At 38.6% G+C, this 12427-nt stretch overlaps 1 protein-coding gene across 2 annotated transcripts in view; it reads right to left on the bottom strand.

Annotated features, from left to right (window-relative positions):
- The window catches only part of SLC17A5 (solute carrier family 17 (acidic sugar transporter), member 5), a 47970-nt gene that overhangs the window by 19679 nt on the left and 15864 nt on the right, over positions 1 to 12427 (bottom strand). The window contains exons 5-8 of one of the 2 annotated variants that reach the window (XM_008578893.1): positions 8917 to 9003; positions 7945 to 8063; positions 3953 to 4111; positions 1429 to 1561 (exon numbers count right to left, since the gene is read on the bottom strand). In XM_008578893.1, the coding sequence (XP_008577115.1) occupies positions 1429 to 1561; positions 3953 to 4111; positions 7945 to 8063; positions 8917 to 9003 (498 nt within the window). The remainder of the gene's footprint in view (positions 1 to 1428; positions 1562 to 3952; positions 4112 to 7944; positions 8064 to 8916; positions 9004 to 12427) is intronic. The other variant, XM_008578894.1, reaches the window with a different exon arrangement.

Below are 12427 nucleotides of genomic sequence, written 5' to 3'. Positions count from 1 at the left end.
ATAGGGATGGCCAGTTAGCTCACTGGCTGAGCATGGTGCTGACAACACCAAGCCAAGGATTAAGATCCCCTTCCTGGTTATCTTTTACCAGTTAGCTCACTGGCTGAGCATGGTGCTGACAACACCAAGCCAAGGGTTAAGATCCCCTTCCTGGTTATCTTTTAAAAAAAATAAATAAATAAATAAAATTCTGGAGATGATGTTCAGCAAAGCAAGCCATTTTTTGTAGCTATAAGCTATGGTGGAGATAATAGGGCATTATAAATCTTTTTTTTGGGGGGTGGCTGGCCGGTATGGGGATCTGAACCCTTGGCCAGTATGAGAATATAATACTATGCTCTAACCAACTGAGCTAACTCGCTAGCCCTGATATTATAAATCTTAATCCTCAAAATGCATGGTTCAAAAAGAACCATCTTATACAGAAATGCACTAAATGCATCAGTGTTTTAATATGTGAACAAAATAAATGACTAATATGAACATTTTTATTTTACCTTGTGCTGTTGTGATATTATGATACACTAAGAAATATATATTTGGATTTTGCCCCTGGTTATTGGCACACTGCTCCTCAAACACTTGGAATCTCTGGAGTGATAAGATTGTTTTTTGTATACTAATGAAATGATTGGTGGCTGGGGGCTCCTATGTAGCTTCAGGATGGGGGTTGGTCACTGGAAAGACCAAGCCATTATTAGAGGGTTGGGACTTTCAGCCCCACCCCCCAACCTCCAGGAGAGGGAGAGAGGCTGAAGGTTGAGCTGAACACCAATGGCCGATGATTGTATCGATCATGTCTCCGTAATGAAGACTCCATAAAAACCCAAAGGACAGGGTTGGAATGAGCTTCTGGATAACAGATCATATGGAGGTTCCTGGGGAATAGCACACCCCGAGAGGGCATGGAAGCTCCTTGCCCCTTCCTCCACACCTTGCCCTATGCATCTCTTCATCTGAATCCTTTGTAATATCCTTTATAATAAACCGGTAAATGTAAGTGTTTCTCTGAATTCTGTGAGCTGCTCAAGCAAATTAACTGAACCTGAAGAGGGGGTCATGGGAATCCTGATTTATAAACTCTCGGTCAGAAGTACAGGACACAACCTGGGACTTGTGATTGGCGTCTAAAGTAGGGGACAGTCTTGTAGGCTGAGCCCTCAACCTGTGGGATCTGACACTATCTCTAGTAGGTAGTGTCAGAAATGAATTATAGGACACCTAGCTGGTATCTGCTGCAGAATTGGTTGTGTGTGGAGAGAAATCCCTACACACATTTTGCTGACTAACAGTGAACTGTTCTGTGTTGAGTATTGTGTTAAGTGTGTGTGAGAGTGGAAAACACATTTTGGTTTTTTCTTATCTCTAACAACTATAAACAGAGTAAATAATTGTAAACCCAAACAAAACCTGATTAACTTCACTTACCTATAAGGCTAAAAACTCTTCGAACACATATAGTTGAAAAGTTCCATTTTGCCCTTAAATTGTCAGCAACTTGACCAGACAGGATCATACATAACCAACTGCCAAAATAAGGAACCGCAGATAAAAACCCATTCTGGAAGGAATAAGAAGATACAAGATTAATTATGGTGGGTGGAAAAAACAAAACACACACACATTACAGGCAACCACCACAACTTGAAAACAAAGGAAACATAAGGGTACTTCACAATGTTTGTTGGAAAAACAGAATTAAAAGATAACACAATCTTTCCATGAACCTTTTGAAGTTCCCTTGTACATAGCAATATGTTATTAATTTTTATATTATTACAGTAAATAAGTTTGGCTTTTGGAAGGATTGCTGGATTCAGTTCAATGCAGTCCTTAAGAGACGGTCTCAGAAGGAAACAATGCTTACCAGTCCTGTCTCCTCAAGGTAATCTTGACTGATACCTTGAGATTTGGATTGTGGGAGAAGACAAGGCTTCCTATTAGCCTGTGGATTCTCCCCATTGAACAGTTTTTGTCTTCAATTTTCACTTATTTATTTAGAATTTTTTTTCACCATAAAATAAAATGCAGATACAGAAAATCACACAACTCAAATGTATAGCTTAATGAATGTATTCTAAGGACTGTCTAGGTCAAGAAATAGAACTTTGCCAGCCACCCCAGAAAGCCCTCCATGGTCCTGGTCCAATCACAACCCCTTTTCTCTCCCCATAAATAAACATTATCCATGTTATAGTATGTAGTAATTACATACATTTACTTATAGTTAAATTATCCAAATGTGCATCCCTAGACAGTATAGTTTAGTCTTGACCATTCAAAAAATTTTGATATGTCTTTTAGGTCTCCTTTAATCTTTAAGTTCCGTTCCATTCTTTTTTTTTTTTTTTCTTACAATTTATCTATTAAAGAACCTAGGCCACATTTTATTTACTTTTAAAAGATGAGTGCCAAGTTAAAGTTAAAACCATAACTCAAAGAAACTATCTTAAAGCTGAAAGTGCGTTACATATTTTCTTACATGCACACAGATATATACATACACACACATATATGTGTGTGTGTGTGTGTGTGTGTGTGTGTGTATATATATATATATTTTTTTTTTTTTTCCAAGACCAGTGAGGGTATCTTACATGCACACAGATATATACATACACACACATATATGTGTGTGTGTGTGTGTGTGTGTGTGTGTATATATATATATATATTTTTTTTTTCCAAGACCAGTGAGGGTATCTTACCCCTTGACTTGGTGTTGTCAACACCACGCCCACCCAGTGAGCTAACCGGCCATCCCTATATGGGATCCGAACCCGTGGCCTTGGTGTTATAAGCACCGCACTCACCTGAGTGAGCCACGGGCCGGCCCTACGTATATATTTAACAGAACCTGGGAGTCCTTCTTATTTCACCTCCAATCACCAAGCACTGTCTGTTCTACTTCCTTTAAAAAAAGCCTCATCTTTCTGCTTCTCTCCATGTCTATTCTTCCTCCACTCCATTCTGAGATCTTATCTCTTGCCTGGGCTACTACAGCAGCCTCCTAATTCCTGCCTAGATCTCTCATTACCAACATCAACCTTTCCATTATCTACTTCATGCTTCCCACTCTGATTACCACCTATCTTTCCAGCTCATCCCCTCTAGTACCTGGCCATAATCCATTGATCCTACCACTTCTTTACTCTCCCTCAACTCTTTATTGTCCTCGGCCAGTACCAATTCCATGGTAATATCATTATAATTACTCCCTTACATAGGCCCTTGACTCGCACCCCATCTTACTCCCTTGGTAAAACCGTCACTCTAGTTAAACCAAACTCTTATCCTACTCTGTACTCGCACTTAAGCAGCCGAATGTGGCTAGAACACACGTGACCATGCTTACCTGTCTTCCTTTAGATCCAGGAGCATGAACCTCAAGTGGGCCTCAATGTTACCAGTTCTCATACTCTCCCCGGTTCATTCTCTTACTTAGTAGTGACACATCTAGGTGACTTTTCATACAGTGTTCTCTTGCCTCACCCACCCCCAGCACCTCCTCCCTAGGGGTGAACCCAAATTTTTAAATATAAGTGTGCTTAAGAAAGGGAGATTTAATTTTTTAATCATAGTTTGTGGTCCTCTATCTATATTCAGATGTTGTAGACTTCCAGTTCTGCTTCTGTATCTGAAGATAGTTGCTTCTTTCAGGTGTTTAGCTGAAAAATTTCCTCTATAAATTTTATTCCATTTAGACTTCTACATAATGGGATCACACGGTTAAAGGGGATACCAGGCAAAAGACACCTTGAATCAAGAGTTAACACACACTGAGGAAAGAAGGAACAACTGTGGAGGCCAAAAAGAGAAGTCTCTAAAATTTAGTACAGCAGAGTAAAACGGAAGATACAAAATAACTAAATTTCATATAGATGAAAACAAATTCTGTGTGTAGTTTTAAAATATATACTCTATACAAGAAGCAGATGATTATTTTTCTTACCTCTTGAACATTAAACCTTAAGATCTCCTTCATATAAGTAGGCAACAATGTCAATAAAGTGTAAAAAGTCCAGTTGTAAGAAAAATGTGCAACCACAATAGCCCAAAGTGGTAGTGATTTTAACATGGGTATCCACGGCACTGACTTCTGTGAAGAAAGCTAAAGAAAACAGGCACAGCTACGATAAGCTAGAGCAAAACTGTATAGTCTTCCTAAAAGGTATAAAGGAGAAGCGAAACAGTTGTAAAATATGCTATTCTCGAATTAAGAACAAAATCCAAAACAATATCAGACATATAGGAAAGAAAACCTCAATAAGTGAAACGGTAATGTTTTTTCACAATTCATTAAAAAGACATCTTCAAAACAGAGTAGGAGTTGATGACCTTAAAGCACTTGCTAGTTACAGGTGGCCTATCCATGAGCTAGCCATGGGATGGCTTTCTGAATTTAACTGCAAGGTACCCTGAAGATTGCATTCCTTTTTTTGTAGCAATTTCTGAATCAGAATTAGAACTACATATGCTGTCAGTTTTAAAATCTTCTTCTTGTAAGAAAAGAATTTCTGCCTATAAGTACTGACCTTTTCTTAGCCAGATAACTCAGAAAGCATTCTACTTGGAACTCCTGCTTGTCTGGCTCAGACCTTCCCTCCACATTTCCCTCCTTCCTGTCAGCATAAACTATCTAAAATGTAAACCTGATTCTGTCACTTCACGTTGACAAACACTTTATGGGACCTAGTACCTACAGGACGAAGTCTGAGCTCCTTAGTGAGACATCGAGGACCCTCCATAATCTGCCTTCTGCTGGCCTCTTCCATCTCCTGCAGCTCTTTGCCTTTGCCTTATATGTGTCAGCAACACATAACTGCTGCACTTCCTGAAAGATATCACTCTCCTGTGCCTTTGCTCAAGCCATATGGTTAGCCTGGAGTGTCTGCACATCTCTCACTCTCCCAATTTGCCTGCTTAACTCCAACTTCCCTTTTATGACTGTTCTGATACAGCTTCCACCAGCGAGAAAGCAAGCAAACAGTCCCTAGCTGCTGTCAGCTGGGCTGGCCCCTGGCGCTAATAGCTAGGCCATGGTGTCCTCATCTTGAACCTAAACAAGGCCACACAGAGTGAGTATGACCGAGCAAGACAAAAATAAGACCACTCCATAATCATGTCTGAGCACAGACAAAAACAAGAACACTGTAAACTGCAGAAAAGAGCAAACATCTTCCTCTGTCAGCTAATGAGTGCCTGCTGTGTCTTTACCAATCACAGCTTCTGCCCTACCTTCTAGACGTCTGAGCACAGACAAAAACAAGAACACTGTAAACTGCAGAAAAGAGCAAACATCTTCCTCTCTCAGCTAATGAGTGCCTGCTGTGTCTTTACCAATCACAGCTTCTGCCCTACCTTCTAGACAAAAATGAAGATACTCAATCAAGAATTGCTACTGCTTTCTAGGAGCACCATATCCAGAGCAAAACATTGATTCTTTAAACCCTCCCCAAAGTCACCTAATACAAGACTAACCTTTAGCAAGCTCCTCTCTTTGTCCCTGAGGAACTATGGTTCCTGATGGTGTGCTTTCTCTCTCGTGGCAATGAACCGTGAAACCCAGCTTGGTTCAACTACAGGTGAGTTCCTGATGGTCTTTGGCTAGAAGGCACTGACCCCAGAAAGCTTTTCCTATCTGTGCCGGGCTGGCTGATGACCCCTCCCTTCTCTGGTCTGAAGATGTACTGTGTACCTTATAGCACTGCATTATGCAGGCTATATTATATTGAAATTCTGTCCATCCATGCCTGTTTCCCTCTGGAGACCACAGACCCCAGAAGAATCATGTCTTCTTTATTTTTTCCCTCTTTATTTTTTTGGTGGGCTGGTTGGTATGGGTATCTAAACTCCTGACCTTGGTGTTAATAACACCATGATCACTGGCCAGCTGCCAAAAAAACAAACCAAAAAACCACCATGCACTGAATCAACTAACTAGCCAGCCCCTTGTTCATTTTTAAGTCCTCAGTATCTTACAAAGAACCTTGGATATAGTCATTTCTCAAAAAAATGTTTGTTTAAAAAAATGAATGAAATACAGTAGATGGTGTACATTTCTTGGATCCAAGATTTAAAGGTGGGAGCTTCACGTAACGCATCATTATTTTATGACATTTTCAACTGCAACATCAACTGCTCTAAGAATGCAGCCTGAGGTTCTATTAAACTAATCTTCCTAACTCCTTTTGCCTCTGAATATTCTATTTTCTGAAGCATTTGGAAAAACAACCTAGATTTGAATATTGGACAGATTAAGACACATGTCAAGGTAGAGAAAGCTTTTTTAAAAAATCTAAACAAATTAAAAAGTTTCATAAGTTCATAAAAGTAATGATAAAAATGAAGTATTAGAAGAAGCGAGCTGTTAACTATCAATGCTGAGAAATTGTGACAAAACATGTCAAGTTTTACATGGCAAGACCTGTTCATAACGCATTAAATACTTTTGATTTGTTCCTTGAGGGAAAAAAGTGGGTGACTTATTTGATTAACATTATAGAGGACACTAAACTCCCAAAGTAACTTTCTTTATTACATTGCTGATTTCTTCTAAGTTTTTCCCAATCTTTGGCAAAGACCAAGAGATGTCATATTTCTTAAAAGTTCAGCAGCTTGTGGAGACATTTGTAGTAAAATTTAAAAACTTAAATGTTGGGCCGGCCCGTGGCTCACTCGGTAGAGTGCGGTGCTGATAACACCAAGGCCCCGGGTTCGGATCCCACATAGGGATGGCCGGTTTGCTCACTGGCTGAGCGTGGTGCTGACAACACCAAGTCAAGGGTTAAGATCCCCTTATCGGTCATCTTTTTAAAAAAAAAAAAAAAAAAAATCTTAAATGTTAACAAGTAAATTTTTAATTACTGCCTGATTATACAGTATATAAAAATTAAAAATATCAACCATGATAACTTAATGGGCAAGAAAGGTTTTACATGAAATATTTTATGTTCATAAACTAATAAAGTGAATTTGAAGCCAATAAAAATGCTAAAAACAGACTATATATTTTAATTTTCCCTAATGTTTTTATGTTCCTTTTTTTTTTGGTGGCTGGCTAGTATAGGGCTCAAAACCTGGACCTTGGTGTTACCACCACTGTTCTAACCAACTGAGCTAACTGGCCAGCCAGCCCTGTTATTCTTTTATTCCACCCTAAAAACAAGTATTTTGTTTCCATGACTTGAGAATTTAGTGTATTGAATTATGACAGACTTTTATTTCTGATTTGCTTTTGTGCTTGATTAAGTGATAGAAATCTAGTTTGTGTATTTTTATAAATAAAATTTTATGTAAATTTTTCCTAAAGATAACCTACTCTTGAAGAGCAAATAGGCGTATATCATATTATTCATCATAAGAAATGCGCCATCCTCCTTATTAAATCACACTTATTTATTCATTTATTTTATTTTATTTTTTATTATTATTTTTAAAGATAACCGGTAAGGAGATCCTGACCCTTGACTTGGTGTTGTTAGCACCATGCTCACCCAGTGAGCTAACCAGCCATCCCTATAAGGGATCCGAACCTGTGGCCTTGGTATTATCAGCACCACACTCTCCCGAGTGAGCTACGGGCTGGCCCCCAAATCACACTCATTTAAAATACAGATATAAACACACTAGTTGGTTTTCTAACAACTAATGGTCAGAATGTATGAGATTCCTTTCATAAATAACACATTTTATTATCTACTAATGAAGAAGAAAAAACAAACTTAATTATTATTCTAAAAGGTTTAAAATGACATAAAAAAGTAGTTTTAATCTAGAAAGAATTGGAATTCCTCAGCTGACACTTCATACATTTATATAATTTGTCTATTCTACTTTGCCTAAGTCACGCAAAGTAGAAATATCTATTTTAAAAAACTGGTATCTTACTTCTGAAGAAAAAAATGTTCTGAAATTATTTTTAAAATGTGTCAAAGTCCATACCTGATTTTTTAATGATGAAAGAATGTATTCCTTCTCATAATGGGAGATTCTCTTGTGAGTTTCTGGTGTATCGCTAACTAGCCAGATCCATAAAATAAACCAAAATATTCCAACCATACCTTTAAATAGAAAAATAATAGTTAAATAAAATTAAAATGTACCAGTAGCAAGTTTTACACATCTTGAAAAAATCATGTAACTATAAATTCAATATAAAATTGGTTTCAGTTTAGATTCAATTTCAAGTTTCTCTCAATTCTTTAATGGGATAATTGCTGTAACTGTATAATTTCCTACATATTTGGAAAAAAACCCCACTTTTCACCACAAGATTCTACTTATCAGTGTCTATCAGACAAATCTTTTTGAAAATACATTTCCACAAGTTATATATTTCCATAGGTGTGTTTTTGTTTGTTGATTTGTTTTTGTTTTGATTGCAGATATATTTTCTACAGGATGTATATAATCCTGCCAATAAAATGCCCTGGGACTAAATAAAAAGAAAAAAAGTTTAAAACTGCTAAGTGAGAGCATCCTAGTTTGCTTGAGAAAAAAATATTTTCAAAATACACATTTTTATAATACCAAGATAGCGATTTTTGATAGTAAATGTGCCATTTAAGTCCAGGATTCAATAATAGTTTCTACTGGGAAATATTCCAAAATTAACATCAGGTTATAATTCATTTGAACTCATTTTAACCATATTAACCAGAAAAATAGGTTATCAGTAAGTTTTTTAGAACTTTATGGTTTAGGAGATGATTACTTCAGTGAACTGGAATACATACATGTATGTATATGTGCGTGCGTGCGTGCATGTGTGTGTTTGTGTGTGTGTGTGTGTGTGTGTGTTTTGTTGGCTAGCCATTATTGGGGATTTGAAGGAATATGTATTTTTAACTAATTATTAGACTATTTCATTTTGGATTTGTAACATTATAATTTAGGTTAAATTTTTAAACTTACCAAAAAAGTAGAAGACATAAGTCCAATTCATATAGTAGCAAATTATTCCAGAAAGAGGAAGAGAAATTACTGTCCCAAGCTGCGCTCCTACAACAACACATAAGACTTTATAAACTTTGGAGAGATGTGAACAAAGAAGGGATAGATCTACTGCTTAAACAAGATAGGTTACAGATGATGAAGAAAACAAAGAACTACTCAAATCCAAAGGAACTGAATTAGACACATGTAAATATAAACAATTCTCTTGAGATAGTTTACTAGAAAACCTATAATATGTAAAACATATATGTTAATATGTATTTACATTAGTTACAACTATGTAATTATTGATTAATTAGGAGGCAATCAATAAAAAACTTATTATAAGATAGTAATTGCCACATGTGTTAGAAATTCAGTCATCTAGGGAAATGGTAAAAGATGGTCTCTAAGGCTGATAAACACAACTTACTGCACCATATTTGATGAAATAAGAATGAAGCTTTTAGTAACTCCCCTAAATATTACAAACAATTATTTCAGATAAACCATATTTGATGAAATAAGAATGAAGCTTTTAGTAACTCCCCTAAATATTACAAACAATTATTCCAGATAAACAAATAAAATATATTTCAACCACCAAATGCAAGATATCTTAGTAGGTGCAGCGGGAACTAAAATGATGAATCAGACATTGTTTCTGGTGTTTTAGTTTTAGGTAGGAGATAAAAATAAACCAATAACATTACTTGTTAGGAAGTGGTAAGTGTCACAGAGCAATGTGGAAGTTCAAATATGGGAGATATTACTTCTGACTTAGGGAGGTCAGGAAAAAATGTAAGCAGCAGCAACCAGACTTTGAAAAGATGGGTAAGATTTGGTCCCATAGTAACAAGGTAAGAAAAAAGATATAGGGTAGTGTAACAAAATAAGCAAAGCAACGGAAGTAGGAAAGCAGAAAGTGGGATTGGGAACTTCACTTGAAGGTGAAGGAAAGGAATAGAAGGTAAGGCTGGAAAACAGGTTGGATAGTTACTGAGTACCTACCCTATGCCAGGCACTGTGTACCAGGGATTAGGTTAGCTGCCTAATGAACTGGTGAAGACTAAAAAATTTTGACCCCTAGTTTTAAGGAGTTTGGACTTTATTAGGTAGTACCATAAATCATAGATAGTACCTGTTCTTGAACTTATCATCACATTTATTGTGTCAGTCTCCACATAGCTACAAGAATGATCTTCTTAAAATATAAATTGGGGAGGTTTCTGGTCAAGATGGTGGAATAGACAGTCCCCAGAATCACTCTCCCCCATAAACCAACGAGTTTACAACTATAAAAAAGCAATAACAGCCAATCTGGGGCAGCTAGAGCTCAGGGAAAGAGGAGGAGAGACCTATAGAGTGCATGAAGGTGGGAGAAGCCATGATGAAAGAAAGAAAAAACCGCTCTGATGGTTTCATGCCACGGCTGCTTTAAGGCTGGAACTGCTGAGCCCATGGAGCAGGAGCCAGCAAAAGCCTCAGCTGTGCTGTTCAGATGGAGTTGCTTGGAGGCGGCAGGGGAGAAGAGGGCCTTGGTGGCCCCCAGGCCAGCATGACCACTAATGGGGTTCCCATGGACCCACATATAAGCAAGGAGCCACAACAACTGAAAAAAAGGAGCCAGTCAGAGGCCGGTGAGTCATTGCAAGGGACTGGCACATGGCCCATCCCATGGGAAGTGTTTGCAGCACAGACAGTGGGGAAAACGGGTCCACTGGGGGAACACTGGGACACAGCAAGGACAGCTGATCTGCCCCCCAATCAGCATAGGACCACTCAGAGGAGACTGGTCATGAATATAGAATAGCATGGGGTGCAGTTTGATGAAAAGACTCAGTCCTAGATCAGAGTTTCTGCACAATCCAGGTGAATTGGGTCCCTGGAGAGCCAGAAGTACCTATAAAGTCAACCGTTAAAAGCTGAGCTGCACAAAAAGGCTTCCCTAGGGAATCATCAGCAAAGCAGCGATTTAGCTAAACCACACAGCTCAAGGACTGGTCCCAACAGGAAGTTCCCCCATTTTAGAAGTAAGCAAAGGACAAAAAATTAGTTCCAGTCCAGGCACACTGCCAGTGCCTTGGGGCCCATCTGGGGTCCTGAGGCATGGATCCAGGGACTGGAACCCCCTCCCACAACCAGGCACACTGCCAGTGCCTTGGGGCCCACCTGGGGTCTTGAGGCTGGAGCAAGGGACCAGACCGCCCTCCCCAACCACGCACACCACCATCGCCAAGGAGCATGCCAAAAACATCATTTCCATGTGGGTGGCCCACCATAGCCACCACAATAACCACAGCTGCTGTGAAAGCAGCTAGATGCCACAACCACTACACAGATGTTCCACCAGCCACTGGAGGACATTGACACAAGGAGAGTCACCAGCAGAGACCAAAGAAAAGAGGAGGATGTCTCTCTCCATAAAGCCCAATCCAGAGTGACAGAAGCATCTCCTCTATGATAATCCTGGGGAACCTGAACACACCTCTCAGCATTGGAAAGATCGTCCAGGCAACAAATCAACAGAGTAACCAATATTCTTTCAGAAGGAGAGAAGAAATCTAGGGTAATTAAAGGGGAGAGAAGGGAGGGAGAGGGGGATGGGGAGAGACTGGACAAGGGGCATAAACAATATGTATGATTTGTAACAATATATATGCTGGTAATATTGATTTAATCAACATATGTCAATGTTGAACCTCCAAAATATGTATAATCAATTAAAAAAAAAAAAGGAAATTGGATCATGTCTCTCACCTGATTAAAAACCCCTAATGTCACCTCCATTTTATTTCTGGGGGTGGGGGGGATCTACATTCCTTCCTGTATCCTGTAAGGCCTGATATGATCTGGTTCTTGTCTATTTCTCTAACCTTGTCTCATGCCATTATCCTCTTTATTCACTATGTTCTAGATACCCACAGTGATTTCTCATTTCTTTGAAGCCTTATGGTAGTTTCCTGCCTGACAGCCCTTGCACATGCTGTTCTGATTGGCTGGAATGCTATTCTCTCTGCTCTTCACATGACTGGTTTGTTCTTATCCTTCAGATTTTAGCTTAAAAGGCACTGTAGAGAGACCTTTCTCAAGTACTGTATTTAAAAGCAATCAGGTCAAAGTTTTTTCATTCAGTCAATGAAAGAAAGGCTAGAAGTTCTTATGTAATCTGGTAAAATTATAATTCACATAGCTCATGTTATCTTACCTGTAGATCAATATTATAGCAAATAAATGCATAGAAAGACGAATGAAGAGAGAGGTTGAGAATCATGATAGGTTCATTAGAAGATCAAATTAGAAGGCCGGCCCGTGGCTCACTCGGTAGAGTGTGGTGCTGATAACACCAAGGCCATGGGTTCGGATCCTACATAGGGATGGCCGGTTGGCTCACTGGCTGAGCGTGGTGCTGACAACACCAAGCCAAGGGTTGAGATCCCCTTACCGGTCATCTTTAAAAAAAAAAAAAAAAAAAAAAGAAAAAAAAAAA

This window comes from Galeopterus variegatus, unplaced genomic scaffold, assembly GCF_000696425.1.
Source record: "Galeopterus variegatus unplaced genomic scaffold, G_variegatus-3.0.2 Scaffold1779, whole genome shotgun sequence".
In the NCBI taxonomy this organism is placed as follows: domain Eukaryota; kingdom Metazoa; phylum Chordata; class Mammalia; order Dermoptera; family Cynocephalidae; genus Galeopterus; species Galeopterus variegatus.
The sequence above is the reverse complement of the archived record's forward strand: the minus strand, read 5'-3'. Positions and strand labels throughout refer to the sequence as shown.